Source organism: Nicotiana tabacum, chromosome 24, assembly GCF_000715075.1.
Source record: "Nicotiana tabacum cultivar K326 chromosome 24, ASM71507v2, whole genome shotgun sequence".
NCBI lineage: Eukaryota > Viridiplantae > Streptophyta > Magnoliopsida > Solanales > Solanaceae > Nicotiana > Nicotiana tabacum.
The window spans coordinates 6,618,858-6,644,249 of NC_134103.1; the positions used below are offsets into that span (position 1 = coordinate 6,618,858).

Here is a 25,392-nt window from a genome sequence, read left to right on the forward strand (position 1 = left end):
GGGATTCGTCTAAGTACTAAAAGACTATCAATCATTAAGTGCAAGTCTCTTGTTGACAAGATGTTGGGCAGAATCAAGTCATGGACTACAAGATACTTATCATACGCAGGCAGACTACAACTTGTAAAGTCAGTGCTTTTCTCTATACAAGTATGTTGGTCGAAGGTGTTTGTTCTACCAAAAAAGGTGATCCAACTGGTGGAGGCTATATGTAGGAGCTTCCTATGGACCGGTGGAATTGAGATATCAAGGAAGACACTTATAGCATGAGATAGACTTTGCCTTCCTAGGGCTGCAGGGGGCCTCAATATCCTGGATATCTATGCGTGGAACTTAGCTGCTATTGAAAAATTATTGTGGAATGTTTGCAGAAAAAGGATAATTTATGGGTCAAATTGATTCATTCTTACTATATAAAAAGAAGCACAGTGTTGAAAACAAAAGCTATTATGGATGATGCAGAAAATTCTCAAAACAAGAGTAATATTTGATCAAATAGGGCTAACTGAAGATGAAGTAGAAGTTATAAATAACTATTTAACCAAGAAGGTGTATGGGCATATTCATGGAGATTTTCCGAAAATACCATGGAGAAGATTGATATGTAACAATGCTAGATTACCTAAGTGGCTATTTATTTTGTTCCTGGCACTACATAGGAGACTTCAAACAAAAGAAAGGATTGCTTGCTGGGATAATTTAGATGACATGGATTGTGTCTTATGCTTGAAAGAAATGAAAACATTGATCACCTATTATTCGAGTGTGAATATACAAAGCAAGTATGGTCTAAACTGTTGAAATGACAAGGCATCACCAGGAACGCTAGTAATTGGTAGCATGAAGTCACATGGGCAATGGAATATGCAAGAAGGAAAACTGCAGATCAAGAGATATACCGGATGACTTTAGCTGGATAAGAGAGATACATCAAAGAGAAGGTATAATGCATAGGCTAGATAGACACATGTCGTTTCTAAATTTCTATCCATAGAGGCTGTTTGTGGAGCAGTAGAGTGTTGGCATCGATGTCCAGTAAGTTTGAGACTTAATGTCCAAACTGCTTGTTTTTTATTTTCGGAGTGTAAATATCTTTTTGAGTGGTAATATAAATAGTTAGTCACCCAAAAAAAGTATTACTTAGAAATTATTTATATTTTCTACGAGTATAAAAATATCCATCCTAAAATGGTACCAAAGAGACATTGGAAAGGTTCTAACGCGTGAAATCATTAATTCCTGGGGCCAATTAAATAAAAATATCTTAAAATGATCTGGTTTTAAGTTTTAGAAGCAGTGAAAGATGGACCTAAAGTAATCCTAATGCATTCTTCATGTGTAAATAGGCCCCACTATGTGGGAATCCTTGTCTTGTTGTCATTTGATAATTGACATGTGTCTTTTGATTGGAATGTCAACTTGCTATTCCAATATTTTCAACATTTCTCGTAGGTATTTGGATTGGCGGCTAATATAGACAAAAGTTCAATATATTTTGAAGGGGTGAAGCCAGATGTTCAACAAGCTATCTTGCATGCACTACAATTCACAAAAGGAGAGATGTCATTTAGATACCTAGGGATTTCTCTGAGTACTAAAAGACTATCAATCATTAGGTGCAAGCCTCTTATTGATAATATATTGGGCATAATCAAGTCATGGACTACAAGATACTTATCATACGCAGGCAGACTACAACTTATAAAGTCAGTGCTTTTCTCTATACAAGTATGTTGGTCGAAGGTGTTTGTTCTACCAAAAAAAGTGATCCAACTGGTGGAGGCTATATGTAGGAGTTTCCTATGGACCGGTGGAATTGAAATATCAAGGAAGACACTTAACGCATGAGATAGACTTTGCCTTCCTAGGGCTGCAGGGGGCCTCAATATCCTGGATATCTATGCGTGAAACTTAGCTGCTATTGAAAAATTATTGTGGAATGTTTGCAGAAAAAAGACAACTTATGGGTCAAATGGATTCATTCTTACTATATAAAAAAAGGCACAGTGTGAAAAATAAAAGCTACTCAGGTTTTATGGATGATGCAGAAAATTCTCAAAACAAGAGTACTGTTTGATCAAATAGGGCTAACTGAAGATGAAGTAGAAGTTATAAACAACTATTCAACCAAGAAGGTGTATGGGCTTATTCATGGAGATTTTTCAAAAATACCATAGAGAAGATTGATATGTAACAATGCTGGATTACCTAAGTGGTTATTTATTCAGTTCTTGGCATTACATATGAGATTCCAAACAAAAGAAATAATTGCTTGCTGAGCTAATTTAGATGACATGAACTGTGTCTTATGCTTGAAGGAAATGAAGATATTGATCACCTATTATTCGAGTGTGAATATACAAATCAAGTATGGTCCAAACTGTTGAAATGACAAGGCATCATTAGGAATGCTAGTAATTGGTAGCATGAAGTCACATGGGCAATGGAATATGCAAGAAGGAAAACTGCAAATCAAGAGATATATCGGATGACTTTAGCTGGATAAGAGAGATACATCAAAGAGCAAGTAGAATGCATAGGCTAGATAGACACATGTCGTTTCTAAATTTTTATCCATAGAGGTTGTTTGTAGAGTAGTAGAGTGTTGGCATCGATGTCCAGCAAGTTTGAGACTTAATGTCCAAACTGCTTGTTTTTTATTCTCGGAGTGTAAATATCTTTTTGAGTGATAATATAAATAGTTAGTTACCAAAAAAAAAATTACTTTGAAATTATTTATATTTTCTACGAGTATAAAAATCTCCATCCTAAAATGGTATGAAAGAGACACTGGAAGGGTTCAAACGCGTGAAATCATTAATTCCTGGGGCCAAATAAATAAAAATCTCCTAAAATGATATGGTTTTAAGTTTTAGAAGGAGTGAAAGATGGACCTAAAATAATCCTAATGCATTCTTCATGTGTGAATGGGCCCACTATGTGGTCATCCTTGTCTTGTTGTCATTTGATAATTGACACGTGTTTTCTTATTGGACCCATATCGTAATGTGTTTTTCCTTTTGATTTGTCAAATTGTACAAACAATTATAGGGAAGAATGATTAGTTTAGTCCACTAAGCTAATTATGTTTTCCTAAGCCGCCATGCTACGTCATTAAATAAGAATCACGCAATCCCAGTAAATGCAGTATCATTAAGGGGAGAATAAAAGAACGAAAACGGAAGTAAAAGAAAAGGAAAAAAAATGTTACATTAATATTTCGTTTAAAATTTTTAAGATTAAAATGAGTTTTTTTGCATTCATATCTATGTTGAAGTGTCTAATTGATAAATAATGCCAAGTTTCAAAGGATATCTAGGAATTTACCCTTTTTCTAAGTTCATACACATGTGCTCCAATCTCCAGTATATTATGCTGGAACTTCCTGTGTGTCGGAGTTCCAGCATAATATGCTGGAAGTTCATACACAGGTCCACTAATCTCCAGTATATTATGTTGGACCGGTCCATGTTGCAGCAAAATAGTGGCTATTTTTCAATGACTTTACAAATGCTGTCTATTTTTCAATTATCAGTCCAAAAACTAGCTAGCCCGTGCTATTTTTACGTAAATGTATGATATTGGGCTCAATCCAAGTGGAAGCAATTGAATCCATATTGATGAGACGATCCAATCCAGTTCCCCTTCCAACATTGGGCCTGTAGATGTTAGTGCGCTATATATTTGAGGGAATTACACATAAATAACAATTCACATACATACTTTGCAACTAGATGATCTATATTCAACTTTGCAAAGTTGTAGTCCAAAAATAGTTGGCCAAGATTTAACATTCAACTTTAAATAGATTCTCGAAATCACTATTTAGTTTTGCACAAATAGGATACTTCGGTGTCACTTTAATTTTTTAATTGCACCTACCTCATGGGCATTACTTCAAGTTTAAAAAGTGTTGCTTCTTGCTAGCCCCAAAGACAACACTTATTTTTACCTTAAATGTTTGCTCATAGGACAAGCGGGGTAAAAAAAATCAAAACCATCCATTTTCAAGATCATTAGGAGTAATTTCCTATATTTCATTTCACAATCTTCGAGAAACCAACTGGGCTATCATATCAACAGACAGTTTTTGGGCTGTGAAATGAAATTGGCCAAAAATTGAGTTCATCTTATTTGTTTATCATACTTGAATGAGCCCAGCACAGAGGTAGACTTTTGCTGCATATACTTTTACTTCTTTTCAAACTTTTCGTCAAACCAATGAACAAACTTAGGAACTAATTTGCTAGTTGATGCAGAAGAGGCTCATCTAGAATTACAATCAATGGACTCTAGAAGGGGAGCCAAGAATTCAAGCTTATGAGTCCGAAATTTTAATCGTTTTAAGTTAATGAGTTCTAAATTAATGATTTATACATATTTAATGAAATTTTTTAATACAAATATAGAGTTCGAACCAAAACTACAAGGTTCGGCCGAACCTACTCTCGGCACTCTAGCTCCGCCGATGATGGACTCCAAATGTATGCAACATCACAGTGAGTTCGATGGATGCAAAAATATTGTTCCATGAATTCTAATAAGAGATCTTAAAGAAAGGCAAGAATTCCACACCTCAAATTCGAACTTCAAACCTAATGAGCGCGCTTGAGACTACACTCATAGCTCGCCATATGTCAGGGGATTCAACAATTTAAATAGGCGGAATACATATGCGACCACTTAAACTTGTTCGTCTTTTTGATCACCTGATCCATGCTTAAATTGTACCTATCGAACAATTGGTCAAAGTTCAATAGGTCTTACCATTTTAATAAATACAAAAAAAAAAAAAAACTTGTTTTCAACCTATTTGCAAAGGATCATTTTCACCCTTAAAAGAGACCAAGAAGCAGCTATGACATTCCAAAGGCTTTTACACAAACATTGCTAAAACACTTTGATTGGATCTGTCAACAACAGAAAGAAGTAACTATTACAGAAACATAAATTAATAATACACTTGAATCTGTTTGCCTATTTGTATGAAAAAGGAAGAGCTCATTTTAAACTCAATCTCCTTTTCATTCAAGAACCATATCACTACTTAAATAAATATAACATAGGCAATATATCCACACAAATATATAGAAACTAAAGTTATTCTCAAGGTGAAATCCCCATTTTCCAGGACATAACAAAGTTTTTCCCAACTGGTAATTCTAGTCCTTGTATATCTAGCATCATACTCTTCCTCTTATCGCCTCCCTCCTCGAGTTTGTCAATATACTTGTGTTCTTCAGTAGTAAACTGCACGTTCGAAGTATCTGTAACTTGAGTTCCATCCACTAGAATTTCAAATGCACCTCCAATTCGGTCCAAACCTAACACTGTAACCTTCTCAATAGACCAACCTTTATCCATCGCGTATTTGCTCTCTTGAACTTCAGACCAAATCTTCACTGTTCCATTGCTGGTTTTTGCATAGAAGTCGATATATGTTGACTGTCCATTTCCTAGCTTCATCTCTGGAAGCTCATCCTCGTCGAGGAAAAGCTTTCCCTTAGCTTCCCCTTCGGATGCTCCTAATGGGAAGGCTACGACGATAGTAAAAGGTGTCATTCTTGCTTCTTTTGTTAACATCCCACCGCGCTGCATTGGTATTATGGCGTTTTGGTACAAATGCACGTTGACTGCATGCAATGGTGCATCAAGTGTGAGGTAGTGTGGTTCTTTTGTCACAACGGCCTGTGTCATATCGAATAAACTATACCAAGTGCCCGGAGGAAACAGCGCTTTCACCTCAGTTTTACCTTGTTCTAGCACCGGAGAAACCATGACACTGCTTCCAATCAAGAATTGAGTACTCAACTCGTAAAGCTTTGGGATGTTCGGGAAAGAGAAGAACAGTGGCCGAGCAATTGGTGCACCAGTAGTGTGTGCCTCATAGTTCAAGGTGTAGAAATATGGTAGCAATTTATATCTCATTCCTAAAGCGTTACGAGCAGATTCAGCCACACTTTTCCATTGGTAAAGTTCCTGTCTTGGCGAGTAGTAATTCGCGTGATCCCTTGAGAAGGGATAGAACGCGCCAACTTCAATCCAACGGTTGCATAGCTCCTCAGTAGGCGCCGGATAAAATCCACATATGTCCGAACCAACCATTGGAACACCAAATATACCAAAATTCAAGACTGTAGAGATTGAATACCTCAAATCTTCCCAAGTTCCTTTGTTATCCCCTGTCCAATGTGCAGCATAATGGCCCGAGCCAACAAACGTAGCACGAGACAATATGAACGGACGTTTGCCCTCTAACGCTTGAAGACCCTTGTGAGTTGCAATAGTCTCAGAGAAACCATAAAGACTATGAGCATCATATTCCCTAACTCCATTGTAATGTGTTGCGCTAGTGGCAATAGTTTTGTAACCTATTGGAGCTTGAATTCCAGAAGCGTTTATCTTATAAGGCGGATCATCCCACTTTGTGCTCGTTACATTCTTGCAATCTAGGCAACAAATCCAACCCGGACCTGTGCCATTAGGACATATCCTTCCCTCCGGGATAGTGCACAAACCAGTGCAGAAGTTGGAAACTTCATTCATATCAATCCAAAGGCCATCAATAGGAGCAAGTTCATGGAATCGTCGAATTTCATCACCCCACCACTCAACCGTTTTAGGGTTGAGGAAGTCAGGGAAATGAACGGCACCAGGCCAGACTTGTGCTAAAAATGGCTTGCCTTGATATTTGATGAAAACATCATTGGCAATACCTCTTTGATAAACACCATAACTTTTGTTAACTCCAATTCCAGGATCATTAATCACAATATAATGCATGCCTTCGGCGTGGATTTTTTCCAAGAATGCCCTTAACTTTGGGCCAGGGTAGTTGACAGGGTTGAGAGTGAAATCCTTCTTCCCATCCATGTGATCATCATCATTCCAAATCACATCAAGAGGAATCTTTGCTTTCTTGTAATTGGCAATAACATCTTCAATTACAGATAAATTGTGGTATCCCCACCTGCATTGATGGAAACCTGTAGCAAGAGGAAATATTGAATTAGGCCATGAATCTTGAATACAAATTTATTTTAACACCATAGTAGTACAATCCAATTTTAGCAGTAATTTAGTATGTTTTGAAAGTTTTCCCCCCCCCCCCCCCAGGATGTAACAACTCAATCCACTAGTGATATTGTTCGCTCTGTGCCACGGGCCGCACTGCTTTAAAACGCATCATTAGGATCTAAGATTTGTTTACTTATATATCCAGCATCTCTCCCGTGTTTTGTCGATGTGAGATTCTGTAGGGTGTCACAAACAATTATGTCCGGTCGCACACATCGACTATTTTTTCTACGTACCTGCTACCTCCCACCAGCAGCAGGTATCGAGTAACTCGTCATCTTAAATTCCCTTATTCAACCATGAGATGGAAACCACATATTTTGATATATTTTCAAGAACCTTTTAGTTAAATGTCTAGAATTTTATCAAGTCCGATTATAATTAATGGTTTTGAACCATTTGCATGACAAGAAAACACTTGAAAACTACAGTTCGGCTATGATTAACAAAAAACCAACACTTGTCCAACAGCAGCACAACAGATCAAGTCATACGTCCAAATGACACTTTATGTTAAATCAAATATGCATTATTGAGTTTCAACTTGTTTGTACATCTACCAACCGTAATGCTAATTTAAGGTTTCTATCAAAGGGACCTTAATTAAAAAAAGTTAAAGTTTAGTTTTGTGATTAAAATTTGATGTGATTGCTCAAATTTACACATATGTAGGGAAGATTACACCTACTACCACTACAGCATCACCCAATGATCTAAATCTGCTTTTTCTTGACAGTTTTTGTTTTCTGCCAGGACCAGCTAATGGAGGAGACTATTGTTTTAAATTTTACTTAAATATTTACTAAATGTTGCTCGAACTTTTTAAAAATATAGCTAGGTGTGTGTAGAACCCTCTAAAATAGTGAATTTATGGAGGATTTAAAACACATAGTATCATTTTCAGAGTCTACACAACATGGCAATTAAGTTAATTATAAAGTAATTACAAGTAAATCTCTTGTGAACAAGTTGATTAGTAATCGGGTAAAAACAATAACTAACCTAGTATTACATGTTAGACTGCACTGACAAGTGACAATGTAAAAATTTTGCATAGTAACTAACTTACTATTACATGTTAGACTGCACTAACGACATATATATAACATAAAATTAAAATACTAATGATTATAGGCACCGTATGATTTTTAGGTTACTTTTTAAATTATATCCCCATTAGCTGTAGGTGATTAACCTACTATTACATGTTAAACTACACTAACAATATCAATATGTAATCTAAATTCCTACAATAGCCTAGGGGAATAAATTTGGCACTTGAAAATAGTTCAACAATTTTTTATTTTTTTTCCAGATATATTTAGAACACTGAACTAATGGGGACAAAATATTAAAAGTATCCCCAAAAGAGGCCCCCTAAAGCAAAAACGCTATAAATGTGAAGTTTTGGTGTATCCTTTTTCTGTGGGCCTTTTTCGATGAGAAAAATAAGTAAAAATAACACTGGCTAGTCAGTTTTCGGACTGATAATTGAAAAATAGTCAGGAATTTGAAAAATAACCACTATTTTGCTGCAACACGAAAAGTTCTAGCATAATATACTGGAGATTGGTGCACATGTGTATGAACTTCCAGCATAATATACTGGAGATTGAAGCACATGTGTATGAACTTCCAGCATATTATGCTGGAACTCCAGTATATTATTTTGGAAGTTCACATATAAAAAATTCGAATTCCAGTATATTATGCTGGAATATTTTTCGGGTTTCGAATATTATTTTCGTTTAAATTTATCTTTAGATGAAAAATTACTAAATTTTAATTAATTTTGAAATTGTTAGCTATTTTTCAATTAAAAAAGAGTGCGAGAGAATCAAAGATTTTTTTTAGTAGTCAAAAAAGTGATTTCAACTTTTCAGAGATAAAGAGATTAAAAAGGAAAATAGCAGTGATGACAAAGAAATCAGTACTACTGGACCAGTCCACCAACTAATAAATATCAGTAATTTCATTTGATACAATAGTACAAATAATTCATGACACATTTTAATCAATACCTACCATCTTGCCCTATTAGAGTATGAACGTAGACCAAAAATCCTTTAGTAATTTAAGGTACTTACCTGTAAAGATCAAGCAAAATCTTCTATCTAATGATGCGTATAATGATGATTAGCCAAATAAAGCCAGAAAGTTTTTAAGTAAAAGATAATAGTCAACATTATACAAGATTTGTTTATCTACTCAATCATTTGATAGTGGCAATCATTTTCAAGTGTGATTATTAAAAATCATATCTTTTTTTCTCTTATCCTCCAAGAAAATTCCATCAGTTGTAATTAATTGGCATATCCTAGGGTTTTAAATATATAATAAAAGTAAAAATATGATATAAAGAAAAATAAAATAACTTACCATCCTCCTAGTAAAAGTGTCACATGTATTAACTACTTAAAAACTTCCATGTCCGAATTGAGAAAAAGATGTGACCATTAAAAGAGTCAGAAATACTTATTCATATTTAAATTTATATTAAATCAATAAATATATAATATACACTTTTTTCATACCTAAATTGAGTGTGAGTGAATTTTTTTTTTTTATGAAAAAAGAATTCTTCGCTAATTTATCAATTATTGAGATGGTCCACAATGTAACAATTGCTATCCTAATTTTGTCCCTTGTACAAATCTCCTAACGTATGTACCGCCAAAATAAATACATACTATTATTAAAAGACAAGTCACGGGATTCTAACTTCCCAACCTCAAATGTAAGCTACAACCAAAGAGGTGGACTTATCCTCGAACCCCCACATGTCTATTGTCTTTTTTCTTTATAATCGAAGTATTCGAGTCTTATCTTAACTATTTTCATAAAATATGGGGAAACTACTGACTATCTCCATTTTTAAGTAGCTCATTATCAAAATTAGTCAATTCATAAAATATTAATAATATTAGCCAATTAATTATTTGTAGCAAAAAAAAGTCAAATTTTTGCTTTCTTTTGAGTGAGTGTTATTAGAATAGATTGGGTACATCATAAAGAGCTTGAATCTCAGTTTTGGGATGATTTGGTAAAGTTTTGAGATGGTTTGAATTGAGAATTCAAAGTAAAAACTGAACATAAAAATAATAATATGTGTATCATTTGTGTATCACATATGTATCATATTTGCATCAATTGTGTATCACATGTACACCTGTGTATGAGATACATGCGTGATACATGTTTGATACATGTGTCGCAGAAAACTTTTTTGAACTCGATTTAATTACGAATTTCGAAACAAAACCAGTCTAAATCAACTCCAATCTTCCTCAAATTTTGTATATTGACTTATCTATATGTTTTCAATGAATTTCAATTATACCCATTAACTTTTTCGCTAAGATTTTTGGAATATTATATTTTTTTTTTTGTATTTCATCACCTTATTTGCTACCTCATCCATGAAATTTCCTTTGCGTCTTGCATCTAATGTTGCTAATCACGTTTAAAAATATAAAAGGAGATTTTTGCATGTGATTCTTTGAGAGAAAGAACTTTATTTATTTGGGTTTTTCAATTTTTATATGTGCTTGTGTAAGTGTATGACTAATGACTAGAGGGAGGTCAATAAGTTAGACTTATTTGGACATTTGTCTACGTTTCCCTAAAATATTTATTATCTCCTATCTACATCAACACAAGATATGAGATAATTCTGTCCAACATGTCTATTAGCTTTATAACCAAAATGGTTAATGAAGAATTAGTTTCACATTAAGCCACTTTACAACAGGCTATGTTATGTGAGTTTAAGTTATGTGCCCAAAAAAAGTGTATATTTTTTCACGTTTTCAGATTAAGTTGATCGACCTATAATGTATGAATTTTCAATGAATATTATATATACCACATTTACAAGATCTGAATTGTATGAGTCCTAGTAGCTCTAACTCATGCTATTTTCATGGGAATCTTTAAGAAGAATTAACCCAAATAGCCGCCCACCAAACTGCTTAAACTAAAAATAGCCGGTGAAGGTATAATATATGTATAATTTATGTATTATATATATATAATTATGTATCATCAATGTATAAAATATGTATATGGCTAGAAAAAGTAAACAATGAATATGACGGGCTATTTGTGTAAAAATCCCAATCTTTAAAGCATGCACGACTTTGGTTTTCTTTCAACGAGCAATCAGCTTTATCAGCGTATATCCAGGCCCCTACTAATACAATATACTAACTTAGTTGAAACCATACCAACCAAAAACTAAATATCAACAAATATCACAATTAATGCCATTAAATGAAGTGAAAAAGATAAGACAAGAATTTATAAGAAAACTTACCAAGAGACCAATAGGGCATAGGAGCAGGCCTGCCTATAAATTCAGTATATTGATCAACAACAGCAAGAGGTGTGGGACCAGCAAAGAAGTAAAAGTCCAAAATACCCCCTATCACTTTATATGTCAATGAATTCCCTCTGTAAAACACATCCATTCCATTGCTATTTAGCAATAAAACTGCATGTGCATAACCTTCACCATTCAAATTCCTCAAATCCATATACATTGGATGTGAACCATACAAATCCATGTTCAAATTAATTGCTGATTGGTCAGTTGTGTATAAAGTGTAAGGGTCATTTGGGTAAATTTTAATACCATGGGGTTGTGTATTTTCACCTAAACCATATAAAGAAGCATCTTTGGGTAATTTTGTTGATATTTCAAGATATTGGTCTTTAAATACCAAATTATTATATGGGTCTGAATCATCTGAACTTGAATTGAAAAGGGTTTCTCCATTTGATTTTCTTTTCACAGAAAAACCAAAAGGGTCAGTGGTAAAGCTGAAAATTAACTCATTCCCTGAATATTCTGAGGCTCCTAATGGAAATGGATTATTCTTTCTTGAAACACCAATTGTTTGTTTCAATAATGGGGCCTTTTCCCTTGGTAATAAATTGTATGGAACTTCCCATCTTTCCTTCTCTGCATCTGTTATTTGAATCCTCAATCGATTATCTGTCTCATGCCTGTAATAATAATCACAAATTTAACATAAAGATTCAATTTTTAGAACAGAATGAGAAGAATGGGAAGTGTTTGAATACTTACTTGACATAGAGCTGCAGATGAGGAATATCAGGGCCATAAATATTGTTCTTTTTCTTGACTTTGAGGTGACCAATGAGTCCACCATCTGGTGATTCTTCAATGGCTATTAATCTATAGCCTTTGCCAATCTTGACTGGAGTTGTGTACACTAAATTTACACAAGAAATGCATATTGTCAAGAATAGCAAGAAATGAAATAATGGGGAAGAAGAGAAAAAATTCATGGTTTTTGCTAGCTAAGGGGGAAAGAATGAAGAGTGTGAAGCCTGAGTTTGGCACTTTGCAAGAGTAACTGTTTGGGGTTTTGTGGATTTATATAATAGGCAAAAGGAAAGAGAAGAGTAATAGAGTAAATGTGAGTATGTTAATGAAAAGAAGATTGATATCATCTTAACAATCTCTTCTCTTTGCCCATGTGACTTATGATGTTCCTTTGGTCCCACTTCTTTGAAAAATTCCTTTTAATTTTCCTTTTGTTATATCCCATCACTGGCGTTAATTGAGGTTATGAGAATAAGATGTTCGCATCGAACGTCTATCGAAAATAGTCTCTTATACTCTCTCCGTCTAATTTTACTTGTCCACTATTCTAAAAATTAATTTTTATTTTTACTTATTTACTTTTTCATATCAAGAGAAAAATAATTTTTTTTTGTTTTGCCCTTAGTATTAATTACTCATTCCAAATTCATTAAGACATCAATTAATATGAGTATCATGATAAATTATGCTCTTTATTTAGTATTTCTTAAGTTGTGTGCAAAGTCTATAGTGGACAAATAAAAGTGAACGAAAAGAATACAATATAAAGATAAAATCTATGTATTCCTCATTGTCTCATACCTTATTGTGGGATTACACTGAGTATATTATTGTCGTTGTTATTGTTGTTGTTCTTTCAAGAAGTATGGTGGGATGTAAGAATTATTCACCATTAATTAGATATTTCGAGTTTGAGGTAGCGGGAATATGATCGTTTCTCTCATGTTATATGTTATTTACCATTAAAGAGTATAGTGGATGAATATAAATTTTCTATAGTTAATTAGAGGTATCGGGAATGAAGATAAAAGGAGGCAAGGTAGTCAATAAAATTTCCTTCGCCAAAAAATCGTAACCTGCAAATAGGCCAGTAACAAAATTTTTTGGTTATTAATTGTTGGATCCCTTGATATAAGAAAATATTTATTGTAATAGTAAATAGTGTAGAAAAATTATTTTAAATCATAAATTAAGATTTTAGGTCTGACACTCTAGTATATTTCTTTTTCAATTTTCTTATAGTATAATTTTTTAGTTTCGTCATTAATCTAAAAAATGAAGAAACTCCTTGTAAAAGTGTTATGTGGTATTTAAATCCAAATTAATCAAGCATACCACCCAATAAGTCTCTTAACACACCCCCCCACCCCCCAAATAAGTCTTTTAACACCCTCCCCCAAACCAAATCCCCCTTCCCCCTTCCCTTCGTAGTACGTACTGAGAGGGGAAAAGAGAGAGGAAAGTGTCTATCAACAGTTTCACAGTTCCAATACTTAAAATGAATGAAAGGGAGTCTTGACGTAACTGGTAAAGTTACTCACATGTGATCAGAAAATATTCTCTTGCAAAAATATAGAGTAATACTACGTACAATAAAATCTTATGATCCGACCATTCTTCGAACCTCGCGCATAGCGTAAGTTTAGTGCACCGGGCTGCCCAAAAATACTGAAAATGAATGGCCTTCCATGCTATCATGCTCTGTTTCAACAAAACAGGAGATCTCTGAAGAAATGGGCAGTGGGCACATCTTTGTGTAAATATAGGGAATTGTAATATCAATATTTTAATACAGAATCAGAGATGTGGTTCAATCTTGTTTTTACGTCAAGTTGTTCTAGAAATTATTCCTCAGTCATAGTAAGAAAAATTGCTTCCCAAGAATTATTGTTTTTAAAGAAAAATGTTGATTAACAATGGATAAAACACAATCTTGCATTTAATACAAATCATGTAAACAGAGGTAGACAGTAGGATATAGTAAATAATATGATCTACTTGATAACTTGTGCCAATCACATTAATTAATCACGGGATACAAGCATGGATTACGATATTCGTCTATTCAATCAAACATGCCAGTCAATTCTGCGGTGATTTAATTAGTAATACTAATTATTGTTCATTTTTTTAATTTTTTTTCTAATATTAATTAATTGCATGTGTCGGAATCAATCATTGATACTTGCATCAACGTAGGCAACTTACATTACACCCCCTTAGGGTACGATTTTTTCCGAACTCTATGTAAACACGAGATGTTTTGTATACCCAGTTACCCTTTATATTTTAAAGTTTATGTTAAAAATAACTCCTTGCTAGATAAGTTTTAATTTGCCCTAATTTATATAGCAACAGTCTCAAGATCTAGGTTCATCACACGCATTATCTGTTTTGGGCAAACAGACCTTATGAATTTTCCCTATCATCAAACCAAAAAATTCGCACACCATATGAATTTGTGATGTGACTTATAAAGTTCTTTAATTTTATCTCTCATTCCGATGTGAGATTCGCTTAAGTGATATGTGCACTTCTTTTAGATTCTTGTCAACCTAGAAGTCTGCTAGTCTTACTTGACTCGCACTCGTCGGTGGCGTCACAAACAGGGTGAAAATATTTATGTACCTTAATACTTGGCTCTACTAAGTGTCTTGGCTAATTACGGGTGTATGATCTAAAAAAAATGTGACTAACATGATGTTAGGGGTGTACATGGACCGAATTGGTTCAGTTTTATAAAAATCGAACCAAACCAACTATATCGGGTTAGATTGGTTCGGTTTTATCGGGTTTTTCGGGTTTTTCTATTACATGAATATTATTTCGATCTTACTTTGTTAAAGTTATGGATAAAGTTTTGATAAGTGAATATATATTTAGCAAATATTGAAAAAATTGACAAATATATGATTCATCAAAATATTATAATGGGAATTTTATTTTTAGTAACACATAATAGTTATTTTCTTATTCGTCTAACAATTAATTTTTCGTTAATGTACGCTTTCAAGGTTAACACATGAGAGGATCCCAAATATTTTTACATTTTTTAAAAATAAAATTCAATATAAAGTCTTAAAAATAGATATAAAATTTATATACTTATATGTCGGTTTGATTCGGTTTTTTTATTCAATACCAAACCAAGTCAAATCAAACCTAGTCAAGTTTTTTAATCGGTTTGGTTTGATTTTTCGGTTTGGTACGGTTTTCCGGTTCGATATAAACACCCCTACATGCTGTAACCGATAAAATTACACTAAACGTGTAAAATACATTTTTAATTTACTAGCAGATAAAATTAAATTAGGCATTGGTTAGTTGCGGTCAACGTTTTACTACAAAAAGCATATGATTTATCGATATGTTCATTTAGGTAGCTAGTCGACATTGTCAAAAGAGACAAAGAAAAAGTTAATCTAAATATGTAAATGACAATTTCGTATACTCCTAATATAAACTATACATTAATCTCCTCCACTTATTTAGCTAGCAAGTATATCCATTCCTTTAAAAGTGGGTACAATTCGATAATTTCAAAATTTGTTCATTCTCTTATCTTTATTACTTAACCATCATTTATTTTAAAATTTTCTTTACAAAAAAGAAATATAGAACAAAGGAGTCGAGATCTTGAGATTGACAGTGCGTTCAATTTGGAGACTTCGTTTCCAATAACTAAAATATTTAATTACTAAGGTTTTGAGATTTCTAGTCGATTTAAATGAGCACAGAGAGATGGTCCTTTTAGACTTTTGAACAAATCAAAAGTCTCTATAAAAAAACTCATTTGTTATGATATTATATTATCTCTTATAGTGATATTTAAAAAAGCATTTATTATTTAAATCTTATTTGACTATTATTAATGAAAAATACCGAATAACTCTTTTTTTTTCAACTTGTTTGTTTGTGTTATAAAAGATAATAAAATAATTTTAGTATGGATATTATAGGAAGGTAATTTTATATAGAGTGTACTATCATAACATAGAAGTAAAATATAATATAAAAAACTAGTTCCACAAAAACTTGCATGTTATAATGAAATATTTATTATAAAAAGTAGAGAGTTCTTACTATAGTTTGATTGTATTGGTACATTTCATGGGCGAGCTTATTAAAAAGTTTGTTTGTGTTACTTCTATAAATTGTGTAATCACGTTATATGAACGTAAAATGGTCAAATGTATCCCTATACTGTCTGAAATAGTTTAAATATTTCTTCCGTTTAAATATCCGTTTAATTATGTCCTTACCGTTATACTTTGATATAGATAAACCCCTAATTTAAACCGAATGACATGTGTCAGCTTAGGAACAAAATAACCCCCAATTTTATTATTCGGGTCCAATTAAAACCCACCCCAAATTGTTTACTCATTACACGACTCAATTTCTCTCCAAACTTATTAAATCCTTTCTATATATAACCAATCAAATACATGTGTATGAACTTTCAGGTATAAAACTTATTACAACGACTCATTTTCCGTTATATAAAAGATAAACGGTTAGGATAACCAAGTATAGTGTTGACAGGTCTGTAAAGAATTAAACCAAAAAATGCTTGTGCGCTGCGATATTAAGTCATCCTATTTAAAAATTTAATCAATTAAAGAGAAGTCACTTTTTATTTATTTATTTTAGTTCTACCATTGGAGGTTCAATACATATTAATTGATTCAATATACTACTAAAAGCAACTTAACTAGCAAAATTGAAGTACTTTACAAGACCTTCTTATCTTGTGATTAGTTATTCTCTTTTAGCGATATTTACTCTTTCCTATTTCTTGGTAGTTAATAGGTATCATCAAAAGAAAGAGGAAAAAGGGGGAAAACGCCCACAAAAGTTACATATAATTTGGTTTTAAACACTATTTTACGCAATAGCTTTTGTAGAAATTCACGTGAAATCAAGGATTCATATTTAAGATAAGCATGGAAGATATTGAGCCAACATGAAATGAGCATTAGGCCTCACCCTTATTAGATAAGTTACTACTTGAAAATAAAGTACTTATCTTTGGTGCATGTGTATGGGTTCCTATATGATCGCAAATTAATATAATAGTAATGGTCGGACCAATAAACCGAATTTCAAGCTAAAGATTCTTATAAATTAATAAAAAATTTAATACAAAAGCAGAATCTACGCAACAATTAGTGGATTCACATGAACACGGACCTATTGCACTAGATCCACCTCTGACTATACAACTCATTATAATTAAGTCATAAATTAAGATTAAGCAATTATATAAGTATTAATTAATTATGGCTAAGTGATAAATCATGTGTGGAAAAATACATGCACTTAGTGTTTTAATGTATCGGTAGATAAGTTCTTGTAAAAAATTTAATGAGGAGGAGTTAGGTATAGTAAATTTTTTTTATAAAAAAACAATTACGAGATTAAGTTCCTTGTAAGTGTGGTCATGCTGTCAGTTCCCAACCTTTCCCGCAAATATAATCCATCGTATTATATTTCCTTCTTGATTTTCTATTATGAAACTAAATTGAGTGCTTTAAATTTTGTCAAAATCAAATCAGGCTGTAACATAATCGACAAAGCAATCAAATGCTTGTAGAGGGGTTTATTCCAACTAGACCCACTAGTATTAGCAGAATTATTGAAGCAAAATCAAGAAAAATGAAATAGTGAAATCTTTATTTTTAGATAATATCGAATCTTTCACAATATTTTAGAATATTACAACCGAGTTTCCTGCACATTTAGCTAATCTTTTCTGTTCAAATTAATCCGCCTGAATAGTCTCATCCTCTTTTAAATTTATGATAAGTTAATTGGCATTATGTCCCCCACTGATTTTAATAAATATATGTCTTAAAATTTCTTTCGTTTATGCTTATTATTATAGACTTATTTCAAATTTAGAAAACTATTTGCTTTTTGTTTTTTTCCTTTGTTTTCACGTGAAACACTAGTTTTCCAGGATATGTTAATAATTATTCTGTTGTTTTTTTCGTTTTGACTAGAAGGAAGGATACGGCCAAAGGGTTCCACATTTCTTGGGATTTTTGGCTCCGATTTTTGTCAACTGCAAGTCTATATTTTATTTTGACTAAAACTCTCAACTTAATTAGTGTAGCTATCTTGAAAGTTCAATCAGACTCTAATGGGGCGGTGATTCAAACTTCTGTCATGTCTTAAATATCATATCTTATAAAAAAATTATTTCCATGAATTATAAGTGATTCCTGCTATAATGAATAATATTTTAATTGACACTAAACAGAAAATTGAGATACGCAAGTGATAAATTAAAAAAAAAAAAATTATTGAAAGTTTCATTTATTTTGTTGCCTCTTGTGGACGCCTTTAGTAGGGTTTTCCATGCGTGGATGATATGTTTTTGTAGAAGACAGGGTTAATCTTTAACTTAGAAAGAAATTAAAAAATTTATGTACCTTAGCTTCACCCCAACCTAGCCTATGAAATTTAGAGTCTTTATGTTAAATGGCTTGTTTTCCTTGTTCGAGATAGGTAGTTCAATTTATGTATTGCGTTTTATTGATATAATCTGAATCTTTTTTTTAAGATGTAGCATTACTGTTATATTCGTTCATTATTTACTTTTTTAAATATCGACATCGCTTACAAAAAAGTTTGCGTACGTGCTGCTTGTCTGTACAAAAGCTAGGGTTTGGCTTTCTCTAATATATATTCATTAGAGAAGAGCAAAACCACATGGTGCGCCGATGTACAAAAAGGATCTATGTTATAAAATAAAGACTGTAAAGTAAAGACAAGTATAGAGAGAAACTGATATATTATTCAAACTTCAAACTTCTGTACATAATGAACTGAATTCTCCTCTATTTATAGAAGAAAGGAAGTTGCTGTGTAAGCTGCTACTGCAAGCTGCTGTACAAGCTGCTACTACAAGCTGCTTGTAAGCTGCTGCTCTAAACTGTTGTGCCAGATATAGATAATCTTCTATCATGGGTAATATTTATCCATAACGGAGCACCGAAAGGATAAGCTTCTTCAGGAGGCTTATTTCCAATAGAGTACTAAATAGATAAATATATTTATGGCGGAGTCTCATATGGATAAACTTCTTCAGGAAGCTTATTTACAACGGAGTACTTAATGAACATCTATAATATAATATATTCATAACACTCCCCCTTGGATGTTCATTAAAAGATAATGTGCCTCGTTAAAACCTTACTAGGAAAAACCCCGTGGGAAAAAATTCTAGTGAAGGAAAAAGAGTACACATATTTAGTAATACGCATTGCTAGCTGCCTCATTAAAAACCTTATAAGAAAAACCCTGTGGAAAAAAACCTTAATAAGGAAAAAAGAGTACATCGCGTATTTTACTCCCCCTGATGAAAACCTTGTTTCAAATATTTAAGTCTCCGCATTCCAATCTTGTATACCATCTTCTCAAAAGTTGAAGTTGGTAAAGATTTGGTGAATAAATCTGCCGGATTGTCACTTGAACGGATTTATTTCACATCAATGTCACCATTTTTCTGAAGATCGTGTGTGTAGAATAATTTTGGTGAAATGTGCTTCGTTCTATCTCCTTTTATAAATCCTCCCTTCAATTGGGCTATGCATGCAACATTGTCTTCGTATAAAATTGTGGGTCTTTTCTCACATTCCAAATCACATTTTTCTCGAATAAAATGAATTATTGATCTCAACCATACGCATTCCCTACTTGCTTCATGAATGGCTATTATTTCAGCATGATTTGAAGAAGTAGCAACAATAGGTTGTTTTGTGGAGCTCCATGATATGATAGTACCTCCACATGTAAATACGTACCCGATCTGAGATCTAGCTTTATGGGGATCAGATAAATAACCTGCATCTGCATAACCAACAAGATCTGCACTATCTTTGTTAGCATAAAACAAACCCATATCAAGAGTTCCCTTTAAATATCGCAATATATGCTTAATCCCGTTCCAATGTCTCCGTGTAGGAGAAGAGCTATATCTTGCTAGTAAATTAACAGAAAATGCTATGTCAGGCCTTGTAGCATTAGCAAGATACATAAGTGCACCAATTGCACTGAGATAGGGTGTTTCAGGACCCAGGAGTTCCTCATCCTCTTCTGGAGGTCGGAACGGGTCCTTATTCACTTCAAGTGATCGAACAACCATTGGTGTACTCAATGGGTGCGCTTTGTCCATGTAAAAGCGTTTTAAGACCCTTTCTGTATAGGCAGATTGATGCATAAAGATCCCATTTGCTAAATATTCAATTTGCAGTCCAAGACAAAGTTTTGTCTTTCCAAGATCTTTCATCTCAAATTCTTTCTTAAGATATTCAATTGCCTTTTGGAGCTCTTCTAGAGTTCCAACAAGATTTATGTCATCAACATAAACAGCAAGTATAACAAATTCTAATGCCATTTTCTTTATAAAAATACATGGACAAATAACATCATTTATGTAACCCTCTTTCAACAAATATTCACTGAGGCGATTATACCACATGCGCCCAGATTGTTTTAAACCGTACAAAGATCTTTGTAATATGATTGAGTACATTTCGCGAGATTTTGAATATGTTTCATGCATTTTAAATCCTTCAGGGATTTTCATGTAAATCTCATTATCAAGTGACCCGTACAGATAAGTTGTAACCACATCCATCATATGTATTTCAAGCCTTTCACATAAGGCTAAATTGATGAGATATCGAAATGTTATGGCATCCATAACGGGTGAATATATTTCTTCATAATTGACTCCAGGTCGTTGTGAGAATCCTTGTGCGACAAGGCGAGCCTTGTATCTTTCAACTTCATTTTGCTCATTCCTTTTTCGCACAAAAACCCATTTATGACCAACTGGTTTTATACCAGCAGGTGTTTGGACTACTGGTCCAAAGACCTCTCTTTTAGCAAGTGCGTTCAATTCTGATTGAATTGCCCCTTGCCATTTTGGCCAATCAGATCTTTGTTGACATTCTTCAACAGATCGGGGTTCAAAATCCTCATTATCTTGCATAATGTTAAGTGCAACATTATATGCAAAAATATTATCCACCACTATTTCAGATCGATTTAAATTAATCCCATCACCAATAGAACTTATTAAAAGTTCTTCGCTCACTTGAGTCTCGGGTTTATTGATTTCTTCAGGAATCTCATAACTAATCAGATCTTGGGTCTCTTCAGGAGATCCCTTCATAATATCATTTTGATCATTTGTCGATTTTCTTTTTCTAGGATTTCGATCCTTAGAACCCATAGGCCTACCACGCTTCAGGCGTGCTTTAGGTTCACTAGCTCTCATGCTAATAGATGGTCCTACTGGGACATCAATTCGGATAGGCACATTCTCTGCAGGAATATGTGACTTAGTTATCCTTTTCAAATCAGTAAATGCGTCTGGTATTTGATTTGCTATATTCTGTAAATGGATGATCTTCTGGACCTCCTGATTATATATAGGGGTATGTGGATCAAAGTGAGATAATGATGAAACTTTCCACACAATTTCTCTTTTGATTTCCTTTTTCTCTCCCCCTAATTGTGGGAAATTTGTTTCATCAAATCGACAATCTGCAAGTCGAGCAGTAAATAAATCTCTCGTCAATGGTTCAAGATAGCGAATAATAGAGGGTGATTCAAACCCAATATATATTCCTAACCTTCTTTGGGGGCCCATCTTACTGCGCTGTGGTGGTGCAACTAGCACATATACAGCACATCCAAAAATTCGTAGATGGGCAATATTTGGTTCATGACCAAAAACTAATTGTGACAGAGAATATTTATTATAATGTGTTGGTCTGAGACGGATAAGTGATGCTGCGTGCAAGATAGCATGGCCCCAAACAGTAGTGGAAAATTTTATTTTCATAAGTAGTGGTCTTGCTATCAATTGCAGTCGTTTAATAAATGACTCTGCAAGGCCATTTTGAGTATGAACATAAGCTACCGGATGTTCAACTTTTATCCCAACTGATAGACAGTAATCATCAAAAGCTTGAGATGAGAATTCTCCAGCATTATCAAGGCGAATAGCCTTTATAGGATAATCTGGGAATTGTGCCCTTAATCGAATTATTTGGGCTAATAACTTTGCAAACGCCAGGTTGCGAGATGATAATAGGCACACATGAGACCATCTTGAAGATGCATCTATTAGGACCATAAAATATCTAAACAACCCACTTGGTGGGTGAATAGGTCCACATATATCCCCATGTATACGTTCTAAGAAGGTAGGGGACTCAATGCCAACCTTCATTGGTGATGGTCTAGTGATCATTTTGCCTTGATAACAAGCATCACAAGAGAATTTATTATTTGTAAGAATCTTTAGGTTCTTTAATGGATTTTCACTCGAATTTTCAGTAATTCGTCTCATCATTATTGATCCAGGATGGCCCAAACGGCCATGCCAAAGCACAAAAATATTTGAATCAGTAAACTTCTGGTTTACGATAGAGTGTGCTTCAATTGTACTAATCTTTGAATAATATAAGCCAGAAGATAAAGTTGGTAACTTTTCTACAATGCATTTCTGGCCAGAAATATTCTTTGTAATACAAAAATATTCCACATTCATTTCATCTATTGTCTCAACATGATACCCATTTCGGCGGATATCTATAAAACTCAACAAGTTTCTTCGGGACTTGGAGGAGTACAATGCATTGTTGATAATAAGTTTTGTTCCCTTACACAGAAATACAATAGCTCTTCCGGAGCCTTCAATGAAACTTATATTACCAGAAATTGTAGATACATTTACTTTTTCCTTATGCAAATAAGAAAAGTATTTCTGATCTTTGAATATGGCATGAGTTGTTCCACTATAAACTACACAAATATCTTCATGATTGGTCTTTGATCCAAACATAATTTGAGGATTATCCATATTCTTCAAAATGACATAAACAAAATAAATATGATAGTAAATATTATAACTTTTATTTATGTACAACAATTACATAACTATACTATCTACTACAAATAACAGAAATTAAAATATTTACATTTCTACAGATTCACTACCGATCACATGACTTGTTTCTCCTTCTGGAAGTGCAAAGTAATCAGCTACATCCAAATGCATGAAGTCTAAATTATCTTCAGAAATAAAATTTGCTTCAGCATTTTTCTCTGTCTTCTTCAGGGAAGCTTGATATAGCTCAACTAGGTGCTTTGGCGTACGACATGTACGTGACCAGTGCCCTTTTTCTCCACATCTATAACATGCATTTTCTGGCTTTGCTGCTTGCACCACTTCATGCTTTTGCTCCTTCCTTTTCCACTGCTGGTGGTGAGTAGGGTTCTTTGGTGCATTATTATTACCACGATTAGAGTTTTCTCCCCGACCACGGCCATGACCACGACTGGGGCCACGTCCTCTTCCACGTTTAGCTTGGTGGAAGTTCGTCTCATTCACTTCTGGGAATGGACAAGAACCAGTAGGTCGGCTTTCATGGTTTTTCATTAATAGCCCATTATGTTGCTCGGCTACAAGAAGATGTGAGATAAGTTCAGAATACTTTTTGAATCCCATCTCTCGATATTGCTGCTGCAGGAGCATATTCGAGGCATGAAAAGTGGTGAAAGTTTTCTCCAACATATCATGATCAGTAATATTATCACCACATAGTTTCAATTGGGAAATAATTCTGAACATAGCAGAATTATACTCACTGATAGATTTAAAATCTTGTAGCCTTAGATGAGTCCAATCATAACGTGCCTGTGGAAGAACGACCATCTTCAAGTGGTCATATCTATCTTTCAAATTACTCCACAGTATGACTGGATCTTTAACAGTAAGATATTCCATTTTCAGGCCCTCATCAAGGGGATGGCATAGGAATATCATTGCTTTGGCACGGTCTTGGTTTGATGCCTGATTTTTATCTTTGATGGTGTCTGCCAGACCCATCGCATCAAGATGAATTTCAGCATCAAGGACCCAAGACATGTAGCTTTTGCCTGATATATCCAGGGCTACAAACTCAAGTTTAGAAAGATTTGACATTATTTAGAAAAAAAAAGTTCGTACCTCTGATACTTTCAAAGTATTTGCTCGAGATGGCAGAGTCTCGTGCTGATAACGTGTTATAAAATAAAGACTGTAAAGTAAAGACAAGTATAGAGAGAAACTGATATATTATTCAAACTTCAATCTTCTGTACATAATGAACTGAATTCTCCTCTATTTATAGAAGAAAGGAAGCTGCTGTGTAAGCTGCTACTGCAAGCTGCTTGTAAGCTGCTGTGTAAGCTGCTACTGCAAGCTGCTGTGTAAGCTGCTTGTAAGCTGCTGTGTAAGCTGCTTGTAAGCTGCTGCTCTAAACTGTTGTGCCAGATATAGATAATCTTCTATCATGGGTAATATTTATCCATAACGGAGTACCGAAAGGATAAGCTTCTTCAGGAGGCTTATTTCCAATAGAGTACTAAATAGATAAATGTATTTATGGTGGAGTCTCATATGGATAAACTTTTTCAGGAAGCTTATTTACAACGGAGTACTTAATGAACATCCATAATATAATATATTCATAACACTCCCCCTTGGATGTTCATTAAAAGATAATGTGCCTCGTTAAAACCTTACTAGGAAAAACCCCGTGGGAAAAAATCCTAGTGAAGGAAAAAGAGTACACATATTTAGTAATACGCATTGCTAGCTGCCTCATTAAAAACCTTATAAGGAAAACCCTGTGGAAAAAAACCTTAATAAGGAAAAAAGAGTACATCGCGTATTTTACTCCCCCTGATGAAAACCTTGTTTTAAATATTTAAGTCTCCGCATTCCAATCTTGTATACCATCTTCTCAAAAGTTGAAGTTGGTAAAGATTTGGTGAATAAATCTGCCGGATTGTCACTTGAACGGATTTGTTTCACATCAATGTCACCATTTTTCTGAAGATCATGTGTGTAGAATAATTTTGGTGAAATGTGCTTCGTTCTATCTACTTTTATAAATCCTCCCTTCAATTGGGCTATGCATGCAACATTGTCTTCGTATAAAATTGTGGGTCTTTTCTCACATTCCAAATCACATTTTTCTCGAATAAAATGAATTATTGATCTCAACCATATGCATTCCCTACTTGCTTCATGAATGGCTATTATTTCAGCATGATTTGAAGAAGTAGCAACAATAGATTATTTTGTGGAGCGCCATGATATGATAGTACCTCCA

At 33.8% G+C, this 25,392-nt stretch overlaps 1 protein-coding gene across 1 annotated transcript; it reads right to left on the bottom strand.

Moving 5' to 3' along the window:
- Positions 1 to 4,874: 4,874 nt before the first annotated feature.
- Positions 4,875 to 12,561, bottom strand: LOC107771561 (alpha-xylosidase 1). The gene is made up of 3 exons (XM_016590962.2): positions 12,167 to 12,561; positions 11,393 to 12,084; positions 4,875 to 6,986 (listed from the first exon to the last, which is right to left on the bottom strand). Exons 1-3 carry the CDS (start codon positions 12,388 to 12,390, stop codon positions 5,107 to 5,109), a joined length of 2,796 nt encoding a protein of 931 aa, XP_016446448.1. The 5' UTR covers positions 12,391 to 12,561; the 3' UTR covers positions 4,875 to 5,106.
- Between the last annotated feature and the right edge of the window lie 12,831 nt (positions 12,562 to 25,392).

What these genes read in the sequence shown, in the direction of transcription:
- LOC107771561 (XM_016590962.2), bottom strand. Translation starts at nt 12,390, where the DNA reads ATGAATTTTTTCTCTTCTTCCCCATTATTTCATTTCTTGCTATTCTTG. An exon ending in CATCTGCAGCTCTATGTCAA is followed by an intron (nt 12,085 to 12,166) that starts GTAAGTATTCAA and finishes TTATTATTACAG; the next exon opens with GCATGAGACAGATAATCGAT. An exon ending in TATGCCCTATTGGTCTCTTG is followed by an intron (nt 6,987 to 11,392) that starts GTAAGTTTTCTT and finishes CTCTTGCTACAG; the next exon opens with GTTTCCATCAATGCAGGTGG.